The sequence below is a fragment of the Chrysochloris asiatica genome, unplaced genomic scaffold (assembly GCF_000296735.1).
Source record: "Chrysochloris asiatica unplaced genomic scaffold, ChrAsi1.0 scaffold00014, whole genome shotgun sequence".
NCBI classification, from domain to species: domain Eukaryota; kingdom Metazoa; phylum Chordata; class Mammalia; order Afrosoricida; family Chrysochloridae; genus Chrysochloris; species Chrysochloris asiatica.
In genome coordinates, this window is record NW_006408532.1 from 6,815,173 (window position 1) to 6,831,858 (window position 16,686).

General features: G+C 49.7%; 2 protein-coding genes across 2 annotated transcripts in view; both read right to left on the bottom strand.

The window, feature by feature from the left end:
- Window positions 1-218: 218 nt before the first annotated feature.
- PIP5KL1 (phosphatidylinositol-4-phosphate 5-kinase-like 1) lies at window positions 219-8,633 on the bottom strand. Its single transcript, XM_006834977.1, has 10 exons — window positions 8,532-8,633; window positions 7,355-7,549; window positions 6,154-6,204; window positions 5,788-5,942; window positions 5,385-5,509; window positions 4,830-4,864; window positions 4,684-4,739; window positions 3,665-3,777; window positions 3,227-3,380; window positions 219-486 (listed from the first exon to the last, which is right to left on the bottom strand). Exons 1-10 carry the CDS (start codon window positions 8,631-8,633, stop codon window positions 219-221), a joined length of 1,254 nt encoding a protein of 417 aa, XP_006835040.1.
- Window positions 8,634-13,276: 4,643 nt separating this feature from the next.
- DPM2 (dolichyl-phosphate mannosyltransferase polypeptide 2, regulatory subunit) overlaps window positions 13,277-16,686 on the bottom strand; it is a 6,945-nt gene continuing 3,535 nt past the window's right edge. Inside the window, exons 3-5 of the mRNA XM_006834978.1 lie at window positions 15,007-15,096; window positions 14,122-14,224; window positions 13,277-13,335 (exon numbers count right to left, since the gene is read on the bottom strand). Coding sequence (XP_006835041.1) covers window positions 13,277-13,335; window positions 14,122-14,224; window positions 15,007-15,096 — 252 coding nt within the window. The remainder of the gene's footprint in view (window positions 13,336-14,121; window positions 14,225-15,006; window positions 15,097-16,686) is intronic.

Consider the following 16,686-nt stretch of genomic DNA (forward strand, 5'->3'; position numbering starts at 1 on the left):
TTAAATGAGTTAATATAGATAAATTCACACCCGGCACAGCATTACCCCAAAAATGGGGGACTATTGCTATAGCATTAGTTATGGAATGCTGCCCTCAGGTGGCCATGATGAGGGAGAGCCAGCAAAGGGAGCACAACCCGTTCTCCGCCCCACGCTTAGAACCAGTGCTCCTGGTGTGCTCCCATTTTCCAGATGGGGAGAGTGTGGCCAGGCTCTGGTCACTCGGTGTGTGTCTCCACCCACTGGCAGAGGCGACGGGCATAGCAAGTCGGGCTGACGGTGGAGAAGGTCCGGCCCGGGTAGCGTAGTGTCTTCCATAGATGCTCCAGATGCTTGCGGAGCCCGTAGACCGTGGCAAGATCTACTAGGCCCAGGAAATAGCGTTGCTCAGGCCCATCAAGTATGTGTAAGGCGTTGGGGGCGTCTGGCAGCAGCCGGCGATTCTGAGCTCCAGGCTCCTCTGGGTTCAGTGTTCCCTGCGCAGACCTGGGGGCAGACAGGGGGGTGAAGCTGCCACTTCCTCAAGGGGCCCTCAGGCAGGATGCCATGCAGATCCTGTTCTTCAGATAAACTAGCTTAGTTGATGGTCTAGAGCTAGGCTATGCAATGCGTGCCACTTGAGCATTTGAAATGTGGTAAGTCCCATTTGAGATGTACTGTAAGTGTAAACACACTGTGTATTTCACAGACAGTATGAGAAAAGAATAGAATATCTCATAAATGTTTCAATTGACTACATGTTGAAATGATAAAATTTTGGATATGTTAGGTTAGATAAAAATATTTTTTAAAGCTAATTATCTTTGAAGAAACAAGATTACTAGAGGATTTAATATTACATTACATCCAATTGGCTAGAGCATTTGAGTCAGCGAGACCTTGGTCTGCACTTAATGTGTTTAGGTTTGGACAAGTCCCTTATTTGAGTATTTTCGAAACTTTTGGATGGGATCATTTGTACCACAGCTGAAGGATTAAGAACAAAGCCCAATCAATCCCAGTTTATAAATGTTAAGTATCTTTTCACCTCAAAGAATCCCAAATCAGAAGATGCTTTTGGCTGAAACCCCCAGGCCCAGCCAGAAGCAAGCTAGATTCCCTAACATTGTTCTCCAGTGAGGAGTGGCTGAGGGGCTTTATTCCCGCTTTACTGGGATGGTGCAAGTGAATTGCAACTAACTACTAACCCAAAAGGAGCTCTGGTAGTGTTAAGAGTTGAACTGCTAATCTCAAGGTTAGTAGCTTGAAATCACCAGCTGCTCCACAGGAGAAAGATGAGGCTTTCTGCTCCCATAAAGATTTACAGCCTCAGAAACCCTAAGCCGAGTCGCCATGAGTCGGAACCGACTCCACAGCACACCACTGCCACAACTAACCAAAAGGCTGGGGGTTCTAATTCACTCTGTGCTGCTGAGAAGAAATGCTTGGCAATCTACTTCCATAAGAATAATCCATTTGCTGTTGAGTCCATTCTGATTTATGGCAACCCCATGTGTCACAGAGTAAAACCGCTCCATAGAGTTTCCTTGGCTGTAATCTTTATGGAAGCAGATTGCCAGGCCTTTCTTTTGCAGCACCGCTGGATGAGTTTAGGTTAGTGGTCTAGCAAGCACTTCTTTTGCAGGTGTGAGATTGTTGTTGATGTTAGGTGCCCTTGAGTTGGTTCTGACTCATAGCGACCTGTATAGGGTTTCCGAGGATATAAATCTTTATAGGAATAGAAAGCCTCATCTTTCTCCCAAGGATTCAAACTGATAGCTTTTTAGTTAGCATCCCAACATGTAACCCACTATGCCATCAAGGCTTCTTTGGTAAGATTCTCACTCATCCTGTATAGGGTTTCCAAAATTGTAAATCTTTAAGGAAGCAGAAAAACTCATCTTTCTCCTGTGGAGCAGCTGGTGGATTTGAACTGCTGACTCTCCAGTGAGCAGTCCATTGAAAACTCTATGGAGAAACACATGAGGGTACCATGAGTTAGAATCAACTTGAAGGCAAGATCTTTACTCAGGTCTTGGGGGAAAGTAAGCTAATGAGAGACAAATACTTCCAAGCACTGACCAATCAGACCCTAGTGGTCTGTGGGTCTGAGAGTAGGGGCAGAACCTTGGTACTCTGCCCTGCAGGTATTAACCAGCTAGCTAGCTAACAGAGGGCAGGATTGGTTCTGAGCAAGGGGCTGGGAACTAGGGTGGGGGTGGGGTGGGGATGCAGCAGTGACTATTTACTAATATATTACAGTATGTTTATAACCACCCTATTGAATCAGTGCACAGTGGCCAAATGACAACGCTGATGTAAGCACCAGCCTTGGGGTAGAGGACAGAGGAGATGCTGACTTAGCTTGGATGGACAGACTTGATTCAGCCCTCCTGTGACTGACATTTTACCAATCCACCAGCATGCCCAGCCTAGGCTGCCTGAGGAGCCATCACTGTAGATCCCACCAGGCCGTCACCCATCTCAAGGTCTTTCCCAGGGTGGCAGGATGGAGAGCTCGGTGAAGTAACCCCATCTTTCACTTCTGATAAATGGGATTCTTTTCTTAGAGTGTCTGTCTTAACTCCTGTGTAATTCTGTTCAGGGTGGCCCTTAGAGAATCATAGTAATATATTAAAATGAGTGCTAACATGAGAAGGAGTCCTGGTATGGCACTGTAAGATAAGCACTGGACTGCTAACCACAAGGCTGGCAGTTCAAACCCACCAGTCACTCCTCAGAAACCCTATACAGGGTCACTGTGAGTCAGAACTGATTCGATGGTACTAACACAACACCAAAACATGAGCAACTTCACTTTTCTCTCTGAGCCTCAGTTTTTACTTCTCAGAATTGGGAAAGAGGCTTGTGTCAGCATGAAAAGAGAGATAGTTGAGGATAACATGATGATGATCTCAGGGTTCTCAGCTAGGGTCCTAGAAAAGGAATGGCTGCATTAAGAGGCAAGGGCTCTTTCTAAGCCACTTCAGTGGCTCTACATCCCTGCTGGAAAATGGGCAGATTCTTCAAATCAGCTCCTGAAACTTTGCCCACTGGACCTCACTGGTTCTGTTTCCTGCTGTGGCCCACTTATGCCAGCCAGTCTTTTCCAGCCCAACACTCTATGTACGCACACACACATGTGGACACAGAAGTGTTCTGCACTTTCCAGTCTTCAAGACTTTGCCTATGAGGTATTTCCCCACCTCCCCTGTGGTCCTTCCATGTCTCATCATCTCACACTTACCTGGCAGTGCGGAACATGAGGCTGCTGCCTGGGTCTCTCTCGTCATCATGGAGACCCTGGAAGGCCATCAGGAGGCTGTAATCCAGCACGTTGAGCTCCCGGAGGAAGGCAGTGTCCAGTTCCATCTGACGGAGGAGCCAGCTCCTCTGGGGTCCTGCTGAAACATCAGTCCCTCCACCTGAGTGCCCACTATGTGCCAGGCACAGTGCTGAGGGCCACACACGCATCTGTCCCAGGAGGGCAGAGCCATTAAGGCCCCCATTTCACAGATGAGGAAACTCACCTATCATTTGCCATAGTTGCCTAGCTAGTAAGTGTGGAGCTGCTCTTCCTGATTCTAAGCTCTTGACCACCAGGACAGAAGGCAGAGCCAGGACCACCCTTCTGAACTTCACTCTGAATGGAGGAAGAGCAGGCAGTGGCGGCAGGGTAGCTCACCTAGGTCCATGGTCTTTCCCTGAAAGTTGAGGTCCTTCAGCACCAGGACAAGGGAGCTGCCCTCTGGGGCTGGCTCTACCCAGCGGCTCACTTCACAGCCCTTGATGTCATACCTGAGTGGCAGAACAGAAGTCAGACGCAGGGGCAGAATTCAGACACAGGGAAAAAAAAGACTGTTTTGGTGTACACTAAACCCATTACATACATCAGTTCTAATCTTCAGCACAACCCCCTTCTATTATTGTTCCCATGTTAAACATGAAGAAACGGAAGCTCAGAGGATTTCTCTGACCCCATAAGGGCCAAAACAGAGACTGAGATTCAGGCTTTTGAAAGCCCAGCCAAGGCAACATCTTGTCATCCTGTGGGGGCGTCCCAGACGCAGGGATCCACCAGGAGGGTTTGAAGGAAGCCAATTGGGGATGGGGGAAGGGGTTGCAGAGTTACCACTGGAAAGCACAGTTAGCAATGTGCAGTCAAGAGAGGCTGGGTTTGAATCCTGTTCCTTCACCTAGTTGTGTGGGTCTCCTCTTGCTCAGTTTTTCAGGACTGGTAGCAACCTTGTGGTGCAATAGCTAAGTATGCCACTGCTAACCAAACATCCTCAGTTGGAAGCCATCCACAGAAGATGAGTCTGCTTCCATAAAGATTTTGGCATTGGAAACCCTATGGGGCAGTTCTGTTCTGTCCTATAGGGTCCACAACAACCCCCCCCTGAGTTGTTCTGGGAGTTGTCGTTGTTGTTGTTAAGTGCCGTTGGGTCGATTCCAACCCATAGCAACCCTGTAGAAGGTTTCTGAGGAGCAGCTGGTGAGCTTGAACTGCCGACCTTGCAGTTCAAACGGCTTTGCAGTCTGGCGCATTAACACACAGCGCCACACCAGGACTCCTTCTGGGAGTAAAGGAGATCATATAACTGACTAAACACAGTTCCTAGTATACTGAGCGCTCAAAAGATGCATGGGCATGGGCGTGCGTCAGGTGGCAAATTCCGGGTGAGGCACTGCCCTGAGACTCACCTCTCAGAGATGCGGCCCGCGGGGTAGAAGATGCTCTGCATGATGATGAAGTATTTCTGGGGGCGGGGATGGAGAGTGAGGAGGCCAGTATTTCCACCTCCAACTGCCCCCTCCCCAGCCGGGACTCTCATCTTGGCTTCACTCACCTTCTTCCCCTGGGCCACTCGCAGGCTGTGCATTCCTAAAAAAGAAGAGTGAGCCAGTCCCTGGTCCAAACCCTACAGCCACTGGCCCAGCTCTAGGGCATAACTCACTGAAACATGCCCTTCCAGACCCAGTCTCCAAATCCACCCTCAGCCTTGGATAGTGACTTTGAATCAAAGATGCCTCGCCACCCAGGGCCCCGCCTCCCGACCTGCCCCGTCCACAGATCCCACCCAATTCAGACCTCGCCCAGTCCGGCCCAGACTCCAGACCGGCCTTCAAGAAACCTCTTTCAATAAGGGTCCTGGGTCCGCCCCCAACCCATAGGCCACACCCAATTCCCCATGAACATCCAGCCTCTAGATCTGCACCCCCCACCCCCCCCTGCACAAAACCAACCATTTGGTCTTCTGGTACTTTTCCTTCTACCTCCTGCCCTCCTGCCTCCCCACCCCTCCCATCCCCGTCAGTCCCCCAGGCCTGGAACTGCTCCACTCCCTGGCTATCTCTCCTCCTCGCCCTTTTCTAACCCTTGTACCCCTCTTTCCAGGTCGTACCCAGCAACCGTGCGAGCAGCGAGTGTGGGTGCCTATGCAAGTGCTGCATGTACTGGGGCAGATGGGCGAGCAGTGCCTGCACCTCCCGGCGCCGTTGTGTCTTCAGGAAAAAGCGCTGGTCATGGCTGTGAGGCGGGAGGGAGAGGACACCACCCAGTACAAGCTGGAGCGACCGCACTGGGCACCTGCTCCCACTTGTCTATCCATTTTCCTCTTCAGGGCTGGGAGAGGGTTGGAGGCATCCATCTTCCCATCGCACTCCTGAGCCTCTGGTTCTCAGCCTTTCCTGTCCCCATCAGACCTCCATCTGGCCTGGGTGCTATCTCTCTTGCTAAGAAGTCTCCCCCACCCCTCAGAAAGCTGTCAGCCACCACCAACCCTTCCCTCTTGCTTGCTTGCTTACGAGAGGAAGAAGCTAGCCTTGCTCCTAGAGGTGCTGAGGAATTGCAGATAAGGGCCACCAGGACCCAGAGCAGTCTGATAGTCCTCCTCCACCAAGCCCAGGGAGCTGCGCAGCTTGGAGAAGGCTGGGCCCGCCAGGGTGCCCAGCTCAAAGCCCTGTAGGGGAGAGGGAGAAGCCACAAGAACATTGGAGAGGACCAAGTATGTGCAGTTAGCCCTGGTCTGGAGGGTTTGGGTGACCACACCTTTCTAGCAAGACACTGCGGCAAGCTACCATTACCATTGTACAGATTGGGAAATTGAGGAGAGAGAGGAAAGGCAGGTACGCCCCCTCCCGTGCAAGGTGCAAGAGTCATGAGCTTCCTACCTCATGAATCTGGGTCAGGACTTCCGAAAAATCCTCCTCATTGAGTGGTCCCTGCAGGGAGGGATGGAGGGGCAAGAAGTCTCAGCCTCCCACTGACTGCCCCAGGATCTTCGATCATTTGGCTAGGTGGGGAGGAGACAAGTCGGCACCTGGCCTCGCTCTCTTTCCCCAATTTGATTTCTTCAGCAAATAGACATAGATCTGCTATGGGGCCCTGAGATGGGCAGACCAGCTGCTGGCCCTCCCAGGGCTTGAGTATGTTTCACCCAGCACCCCATCCTTACCCTCCCCCAAGATATACACACTGGCCAAATGAAGCCAGATGCCATCCTAGTACAAGGAGATGACCCTAAAGTAAACAGAACTGCCTAACCCAGAGGCAGCTTCCTAGGGGAGTTGACCTCTAAACTGAAATTTGAAGGGTGATAGAGAGAAGGCTCAGGGTGCTCATGCCTATAGCAACAGTGTTGGTGGTCACCAGGAAGGGAAAGAGGGCCCTAATGACTGAAGAGAGGGATAGAATGTGGAGGAGGCTGGTCAGCTGGCCCTTGGGCTTGAGCTAACAGGTTCTTGAGGCTATGCTGAGGAGCCAAGATTCCATCCCAAGGGTACTGGAAAGACATAGAAACTTTTCAGCAGTTGATGGGGTTTATTCATTTCCCTCTGGTCCTCATTTCCCTGGACTTTCAGGTCCCTATGCTGGATATATAGTCACAATGTGTACCAGTGCACAACACACACTCACTCAGTCCGGTTGAGCTTGCATTTGAGTGACCCTTTCTGCTAAACCAGCCTGGCCCTAGTCTAAACTCCAGGAAAGAGGGGTGAAGCTGGCAGGGTGGGAATGGGTCCCACTCAACCATACAGCCTGAAGGAACTGGGACAACCTCAGAGACCAAGAAGCACACAGCTCCACCCCCATTATACAGAGGAAAACAGAGGCCCAGATAGGGAGAGAGACCCATTTAGTGTCATATGGCAACCTGCTGGATCAGGGTTTCTTAATAAGTACAAACACACTCTGGGCTTTTTGGCTTCTGGCCTCAGCCCCACCCCAGAATGCTCCTCTCTACATGTACCTGGCACTGTCCCCTCTTCTTGATAGTTCTTTGATCCCCAGCTCAGCGTTTTAGTAGGACAGAGCATCAGCCCTGTCTTGCCATCGGTGCTGTGGGTTGCATGGAACAGATTGGCTACTCACAGTAGGTGGTTGGTCCATGGTGACCTGGATGGCAGCCCATAGCCCTGCCTGCATCATGCACATCAACCCATGCAGTTCATGGCCTGGACCAATTTCAAACAGGCCTAGGCGAGACTGCTTGTCTCGCAATCGCCAGAGGAGCCCACGTTGACTGGTGCTTGCTCTGCATCCAGCTTCTGGGGAGTAGGCCAGGACCTGGTGGAAGGAGGGATAGGAAGTAAGGCCCAGGAGGCTCTGGACAGCCCAGGTTCAAATCCTCCCTCTACTACTTGTAGCCCTTCCCCTCAGTTCTCTCTGTCTCAGTTTTCCCAACTGTACAAAAGGGATAATGCCAGTACCAACCTGATAAGGTGTTGTAAAGGGCAACTGAGTGCCTGGCATGCATTCAGAACCCAAAATAGAGGCATGGTTATTGCCAGCAGTATCATTATCTGTAGGCAGAACATGTGCTCTGCTTTCAATCTGTCCAAGACTGACCAGCCTCTTAGCAGCTGTGTGACTTTAGTCATTAAACCTCATTTTCTCATCTGTATAATGGGGACTATGCCAGCTCCTTCACGGCAGGTATAAGGGGCGTTATTGTTGAGTTTAAGCCCTGTGCTATACAGGAACCCTTGCTAGTTAGAGCTTTGGTTCTGTTGATTCAGTCATCTCTTCCACTTGTCTATGCAGAGTTGCTATATGTGCCAGGCCAGTAAGCACGAGGCTAAATTCATACCGGTTGAGCTATTAGTAGCAGAGGGCACCCACCATGTGCCCAGCACTGTCTGTGAGCTCCACCTTCTAACAGCCAGGGACTTTTATTATCATCTCCATTTTCCCAATGAGGAAATTGAGGAAGTTATTGGGGAATATCCGCTAGATCCCTTCCCCACACCACCCCTGTTGCCCCCAACTTCATACCTGCAGCCCCAAATGGGCGTGTCCTACTCCAGAGCAGGACCCCTTTCCCTGGCTTGGATGGAGTGTCCGCGCCACTAGCTGAGGGGTGGGCCGGCTCCTGCCCCCCCAACCAACCCTTCCCTTCGTTCCACTCTCCGGTCCTCACCTACCTCGCAGGTACACGGGCTCGCCACAGCCATCACCTTCACAGCAGCTTCCCACGCTCTGGCTGCTATCCCTGCTACCCAGCTGCAGCATCAGGCCCCGCCCCTGTTTCCTGACCGGCCAATCGCACGGTGTCGGTCACGGCTGCACCCAATCCGCGGGGAGGGCGCCGGCAATAGCCTCGGGTCCCGCCCCCAGGGCTGCAGCATCCTTCCTTCGGACTGCTGTCCATGGTGGGGCGGGGCCGCCGGGCATTGACTAGGGCCTTCTGAGGTAGGCCCCTCCATTTGCTTCTCTGGGGCTTAGGTCACTGGGTCCGCAGGGGGAGGCAGAGTAGCCTAAATCCAGCCCCATATGAAATTCCTACCGACTCAAACTAAGGTCCAGAGACAGAAGTAACCCAGGTCACACAGCAAGTCAGGGGCATGCATGTATTCAACGTGTATTTCTTGAACACTCACTATGGACCAGGGGCTATGGTGGGCGCTGGCAATTCAGTGGTAAGGAGGGTCACAGCTGCCAGAGTGATGATTTAAAAGCAAAACTCAGATGATGTCACTCTCCTGCTTTAAGCCTCCAGTGGCTTCGCACGGCACCAAAACAAAATCCAAACTCCTGCCGTGATCCCAGGTTCTGTCCATTCCTCAGTCCCATTTCCCACCACACTTGTGACACCTCACACCCAGCCCTGGATTCCTCAGACACCAAACTATTTCACACTTCAGGACTTTTGCATTTGCTATTCCCTCTGTTTGAAATTCCTTCTTGTCACCTCCACAGACAGAGCCCTGGACCCTCACTCTTTTTTTTTTTCATTGTGGTAACATACATGTAACAAAATGTTTGCCACTTCCAACCATTTTTCAATGTACAATGCAGTGACACATATTTCACACAGGAGCCTGGGTGGCAACAGAGGTTTGCCATCAGATGGTAAGCAAAAGGTTGATGATTCAAGCCCACTCAGCGGCACCACCAATTCAAGGTCTCATGAACTTCTTCCATAAAGATTACAACAAAGAAGATTCAGGGAGCTGGGAACATAAGAAAGCCCTATGGAGTAATAATACTACCCTGTAACACAATGCATAGGGGACTGACTTGAGGGCAGCTAACTACAAATTACATTCACCATGTTGTGCAGCCATCATTACTATTCATTTTCAATTGTTTTCCATCCCATAAACAGAAACTTAAGACCAAAGCCAAACCCATTTGATTATGACCCAATAAGAGCAGAATTGCCCCAGAGGGTTTCCATTGCTGTAAATCTTTATGGGAGTAGACTTGCCACATTTTTCTCCCTCTGAATGTCTCATGGGTTTAAACTGCTGAACCTTTTGCAAGCAACCTACCACTTTATTCACTGTACTGCCAGGACTCTTTAAACAGAAACTTCTTGTTGTTGTTAAGTGCCATCGAATCAGTTCCAACCCATAGCAAACCTGTATAGGGTTTCCAAGGAGCAGCTGGTGAGCTTGAACTGCCAACCTTGCAGCTCAAACGACTTTGCAGTCTGGCACATTAGCCAACAGCATCACACCAGGAAAAGAACCCCTTAAATAATAATTCGCCATACCACTCCTAACCCCTAGTCCCTGGTTACCAGTAATTAATTTTTGTTTTTATGCATTGTCTAATATTTATGTTGTGAAGTGTCTTCAAGTCAGTTTGGACTCATAGCAACCCTATATAGGGTTCCCAATGAGCGGCTGGTGAATTTGAACTGCTGACTTTGCACTTCAAATCAACTTTGCAGTCCAGTGCTTGATCCCACAGCACCACACCAGGATCCCTTTCTTTCGTATGTGTCTATTTTGTGATTATTTTGCTCATCGTGTTTTCAAGCTTCACCCATATTGTAACATGTATCAGAATTTCATTTCTTTATGGCTGAACAATATGCCAGTCTGAATATTCATTCAGCTATTGATGGATACTTAGGTTGTTTCCATAATTTAACTATTGTATAATGCTGCAATACTGGTGTATAATTTAGTTATACCTAGGATTGCTGGGTCATATGGTAATTTTAATTTTTTGAGGATCTGCCAACTGTTTTCCACAACAGCTGCACCATATCTTACATTCCCACCAGCAATGAATGGGCCAAATCTCATTCTTAATCACATCACTTTGTTTCATTTTTTTCATCCTTAACACTTACGTCTTCCCCAGAATATGAGGGTCGCAAGAGCAGGAACTACATCTTTCTCATTTCTTGGCTGAATACCTAGCACAAAACTGGTACTTAGTAAGTATACACTTTTCGAATGAATGAATAGGATATACAAAGGCCCACCTGTGTGGCTGGAGTGAAGGAAGTTTTCAGAGACTCGTAGGTGCGGTAAGCAGGTAAGCAGAGGGGATGGGAACCCAGAGGTGAATTATGTATAAGTTATCTAGTGCTGCTGTTAACAGAAATACCCCAGCTGTGGTTTAAACAGACACAAATTTATTTTCTTTCATCTTTGTTGTTAAGTGCTGTCGAGTCGGTTCCGACCCACAGCGACCCTGAACAGGGTTTCCGAGGCTGTAAATTCTTTAAGGGAGCAGAAAGCCTCCTCTTTCTCCCACGGAGTGGCTGGTAGTTTCGAACTGCTGACCTTGCGGTTCGCAGCCCGATTTGTAACCACTACGCTACCAGAGCTCATCTTAGGAGGCTAGAAGTTCAAATTTAAGGTGTTGACTCTGGAGAGAGGTCCTCGTCTCTTCTGAGCTTCTTCTCCTGGGCAATCTTTATGTGGCTCAGCATTGCTCTTCTCTTTTGACTATCTCAAGATACACCCTACACCAATCATGCCTCATTAACATCATAAGTGTGGGTGTCAGACATTTTAAAAGGTCACATTGGCTGTTATGCATGGTCAGATTTTGGGGGGGAGGGCCGGAGCAGCAGGGTTGAGAGCAGTGATGAAGCCATCAGTGACTTCGGGAGGTGATTGTTGGGGGGTAGAGAAAAGGGGAGGGAGAGCTGACAGGATTTGGGGTCATGTGGATGTGAGAAACCAGGGTCAGGAATGTCTGCCAGGCTTCTGCTGGTCACAAGATGGGGCAGGGTAGAAGAGAAACAGGAGGCAAATCTGTGAATTCAGCTTGTGACGGGATGAATATAGGCGCCACTGAGGGAGACATCACTGGGAATGTCAGGTTAGATCAGAATCTGGATGCATTTGCAGAGTGAGCCCAGGTAGGGATGAGGTCACACAGGGAGTATGTGAGAAAGTCTGCCACTGAGTCCTGAGGTCCCAGAAAGTAGAGGAGACATCAGATGCACTGCAATTGAGTCCATTCCAACTCCTAGACTCTGTATAGGGTTTCCAAGTAAAGATGAGCAAACAGCCTCATCTTCCTCCCATGGAGTAGCTGGTGGATTTAAACTGCCGACTTTGCTATTAGCAAAGTACGCCTTACTTACAGAATCACTAGGGCTCTTTGAGGGGTAAAATTATTGAGTTGATGGAGAGTCCCTCAAGTGGGCTGTTGTTGTTAAGTGCCGTTGAGTCGATTCCGACCCATATTGACCCTGTAGAGGGTTTCTGAGGAGCAGCCGGTGAGCTTAAACCACTGACCTTGCAGTTCAAATGGCTTTGCAGTCTGGTGCATTAACTCACAGGGCCACACCAGGGTATATTCTTGAACTAATGGGAGTGTCCTGCTGAGAGGCAGAGGCTACACCCATGATTGAAAATTCCTGGGGACAGGAGGTTGCTTGGCAGTGGGAGGGGAGAATGCTGGCAGGGCTGGGGGCCTGCCATATCAGTCAACCCAACCACAGTGGAAACCGCTCTAGTCTCACTCAGCAGCCCTTGCTGTTGGGGACAATGCTGGGTACAAGCAATAGATGTTAGGCTTGGGCTTTAAGGGGATTGGCTAGAGGCTCCCTGAAATGCTAATCCATGCTAGCTGCTGAGGGGACACAGGGAGGATAGTGGGGGCTGATATGGTCTCTGGCAGACTGCTCTGCCAGGACCTCCACCTGGACACCTGGGGGATAGAGTCCTAAGCGTTTCCTTCAAGCCCTTAAGCCAACTGCCCAGCAATGATTCTCCAGCTGTGTGCTCCACCGGGCTGGAAACACATCTGTCTCAATCCCTGCTCTTTCCCGAGTGTTTGACACAGGATTGGTCTAGAAGCACCCTTACTGCATGAACCAAGGTCTTCTAACCTGAAGCCAATGCAGGGGAGCCAGTTCTAAGTTCCTCTCCAGCAGCCCATGTCCCCTGGTCAAGAGTGGCACAGAGACAAATGTATCATCAATGTTTATTGTTAAAGTCTCCTGACCAGACCACTACTGGGGTCTGGGCCTCCAGGAGGAGTGGTCAGTCTGGGGGTCCCGTGTGGCCAATCTAATGAGCTCTGATCTCTGGCAACGACCCCAGGGTCGTTCAGCCCTTATCCACGGCTTTCCAGATCCAGTAAGTCCTGGGGCTGCATCAGGCTAGAGAAAATTGCCTTTGTAGGGGAGCAGGACATGGTGAGGAGAGATCACATGCTCCCTCAGATCCTGCTAAGTTCAACTCAGCATGTGACAGAAGGGAAACTGCAGCAAAAATCCAGAAGAAAAGATGACAGGGAGTCTGAAGATGAGGCAGAGAAAACCAGCATCTTTCAGGTTCTGGGCCAGAAGTAGGTGAGAAGGATAGTTCCAGAAACCCTTCCCTCCTGGCTTCTGGAAGTGTGAGCAGGAGAGGAACATGGGTGCCAGTCAGTCATGGGTGAGTCCTGTACAGCTCCATCTCATGGGCAAGACTGCAGGGCAGCCAGGCTTGAGAGGCCTTAGTGCCTGGACCAGGTGCTACTGACTCCCACCCAATGTCTCTGCCCTGGAGGGAAGCAGAGAAGTGACTGGCAACCTCATTCCCCACTGGGTCTTCACTGAACCTTTTTCGTCACCTTCTGGTTCTTCAGCATCACACAGGTAATGAACAATCCTGGAACATACAGACCACACAAGCTAGATAGGTGTGAGTTTGGGGCTGCTTAGAAGGTTAGGGCAGGGTATGGCAGAATGACTCATGCACAGGGTCATGCACCTACCCTACCTGATCATCTTTCTAGTCATTCCATCAAGCCACAAATCCACTCACATTCACTCAACAAATAGCAATGCAAGACACTTCATTTGGTGTTTGAAATTCCAGGGGGAAGAAGAACTACCCATCTATCCCTTTACCCATTCATTCAACCCCGCCCCCCCACGTCTACCTACCTATCTATCTATGCACTCATCTGCTCACTCAACATCCATCATCCAGTCATTCCAAGTGTTGAATCATCTAAACCACTTTCTTGGGCCCCAACTCAGTGCTAAACCCTGAGTCAGGTGCTGTGGACAAACTAATGATTAAGATATAATCTTGGCTTTTGGAAAGTCCATAACACCAAACCATAGGAGATAAAGATATGTACAAATTACAAACCACAGTGACAAGTGGGTAAGAGGTGATAGAGGTGTGAGCAGAGTGATGGTGATAGAGGAGGTAGCTAAAAGGTAGAGACCTCTTTAGAGTCCTATGAGCTCAGGGCATTAGGAAGACCAGAGAGGTCACATGGACTTCTATCCTTGAAGAGGAAAAAGAAAATCCCTAGGGGAAGACTTGGGGCCTCAAGTAGATTTACAGTGAGTGCTAAAGCGTCGAAGCATTTTCAGGGATGGGAGAAGGTCAAGGGGGCCCTTGAGCCTACCCTGCCCAGTCATTGAAGGAGCAATGACTTACCCACAAACAGAAGCAACAGGAGTCCTACCGCCAATGGAATGCCAACAGCATAGGCTCGGGGCAGGAAATACTTGTGGATGACATGCTGGCTGTCGATGAATGGCTGGCACCAAGGACAGAGCTCTGATGAGCATCGTTTGCCTTGCCTATGCCCCCTCAACCACCTAAGTCCAAACATCCCAACTCCTCTGTTCAAATAGGTGGGAACTGGAATAGCATTTGCTTTTAAGAAGACATTTGGATTTCTTTCCTTCATTCATTTGCTTAATGGTTGCTTATTGGGAACTTGTATATTGACTACACCCAAGCCACTCACCCTGGGTTGGTGCTAGGGATCTGACAGTGAACAAAACGGACCTGCCTTAGGGCCCTTACAGCCTAGCAGGGACAAGAAATACAGAAGGAATTCTGAGATTCCCAGCCTGAGCGCCAATGTCTTCTTTGTTAACATTTTTCTAGGAAGGACACCAAGTTCTGTAAGATTTTGACTTCCAAACAGACTATACTTTCTAAGCAATAACTGACAAATTTTTCCTTAATAAAAATCCCAAAAGTCCTCACAAAATTTCATTTGCACTGGCCAAGTTCAGGAGATAGCAGGATAAACAGAAAGACTAGAATTCTCTTCAAAGGCAAAGCAATTCAGGAATAGTAAGACTTTACAGCGTAGAGATTAAGCACATTACCTTGGGCTAACCCCTTCTAGTATCCCAGCTTCCCTATCTATAAAATAGTGACACCAGTAGTATTTTCCTCATAATGCTGTTCTGGAGATGAAGGCAGGTTAAGGCGGGTAAAATACCTAGTACAGGACCTGGCACATAATAGCTTCTTAAAGCGTTAATAGGGTCGGGCGTTAGGGTATAGAGGGTGGGGGAGACGTACCAAGAGAATCACCCAGATGGTGTAGTAGGTGAAGATGATCAGGCTAACAGCGACGAGGCCGAGTCCCACCACCTGGTCTGTTCCCGTGGCCTGGAGAAATGAAAGGACTCAGATGACTCTCCACTAGGAATGCGAGGGGAGAGGGCGGGAGGGGAGAGTCGCAGCTTGACTATGCTCTAAACTTCCCATTCATTCAACAGACGTATTGAGGGCTGACTAAGGAGTCAAGTTTCTAGGCTGGACAAGGGATACCAGGCCTCGGCGCTTTCATCGGTACAATGGGCCGGCGGGAAGGCAATTCTAGTTCCGAGTGTCGAAGACTCGGTCCTAAGCAGAACCCAGCTACTGGCCCTGAACGAGCTAAGACCCAAACTCACCATTACCCCCACGTTCTGACGCCGGAGCACCAAGCCACTTCCGGGTCTACTGGATCCCGGACCTTTTTTGCTTTGACCCGCGAAGCACGCCGGGAGTCGTAGTCCTCAGGCCGGCCAGCCCAGGACCTCGTTACCCAACAGGCACCGCCTTCTCTTTGCAAGTCGGGAAATGAAGTTTCTCAAGGGCATTGTGGGTGAAGGTTGGGCCCCAACAGAGTTGAGCACCAAGACTGCCTGACGTTCGTGCCCTCAGTCCTTTTGCACCCACCCCAGAAAACTGTTGTTGTTGTTATGTGCGGTGCAGCCGTTTCCGAGGCTGTAAATCTTTACGGGAGCAGAAAGCCTCATCTGTCTCCCGAGGAACAGCTGGTAGTTTCGAACTGCTGACGTTGAGGTTCGCAGCCCGATTCGTAACCACTACGCTACCAGAACTCCTAGTTAAATATATTAACTCCTAGTTAAATATTTCAGAGTCTCAAAATCGGGGTGGGGTTGGAAGTTCTATTTTTTTCACACGACAAAGTGAGACTCAGAGTGGCAGGGAACTGCCAGAGATCAAAACGGATGCCAAAATTCTGGGAACGCCTGATATGCCTGCTGAGGGGGAGAGGTAGAGAATGTTCACTGACTGGTCTTGGGTGAGAGAAGGGGTTGGCTTGAGTACACAGGATGTAGGAAAATCTAATTGGCAGAGGAGGCCCCCACCATGGCCCCAGGTGTGTGTCTCTCTCCCCAGCCCCCTCTCAGTCTTTATATTGGCTGGAATGTCGCTGACCCTCCTCTGTCCTCTCCTTGGAGGCCATTTCCTCTGAGGGCTGTTGTTGTTAAGTGCTGTCCAGTCGGATCAGACCCATAGAGACCCTCTTCAGGGTTCTCGAGGAGCGACTGGTGAGCTTGAACTGCCGACCTTGCAGTTCAAAAGGCTTTGCAGCTATCAATTAGATCTTACTGAGGGTCCTCCAAGACAGCGGCTTTGGCATCTGGAGGCAGGAGCTCCCTCTTGTCACCGTTTTTTAAAAACCTGTCACGCCCACTCCGAAGGAATCTGCAGGAATCTGCGTGACAAAGGTCGCCAGATTGGAGGCATTGGCTTCAACGGGAGCAAGCCCCTCGGAGTTGTTCCAGCTAGATTTATAGTCAGCCTTTAAATTTCTTGCTTTAATATATATATGTGTTTTTCTTGTGCTTCCATAGCAGACCCCTAAATGATGTTGTTTTAATAATCATACCCAACCCCTGTTTTAATAAAGTCGTGCTCTGAGAAGTTGGCAGAAGAATAGAGGTTACAATTAGCTGTGTAGAA

Bases quoted from the DNA above. Each gene is read 5' to 3' on its own strand.
- PIP5KL1 (XM_006834977.1), bottom strand. From the start codon at position 8,633: ATGGACAGCAGTCCGAAGGAAGGATGCTGCAGCCCTGGGGGCGGGACC. The intron at 5,943-6,153 runs GTAGGAAGCTCA...TCTCCCCTACAG, and splicing joins TCCTGACCCAGATTCATGAG to GGCTTTGAGCTGGGCACCCT. The intron at 5,510-5,787 runs GTAAGCAAGCAA...CCCGCCTCACAG, and splicing joins AAGGCTAGCTTCTTCCTCTC to CCATGACCAGCGCTTTTTCC.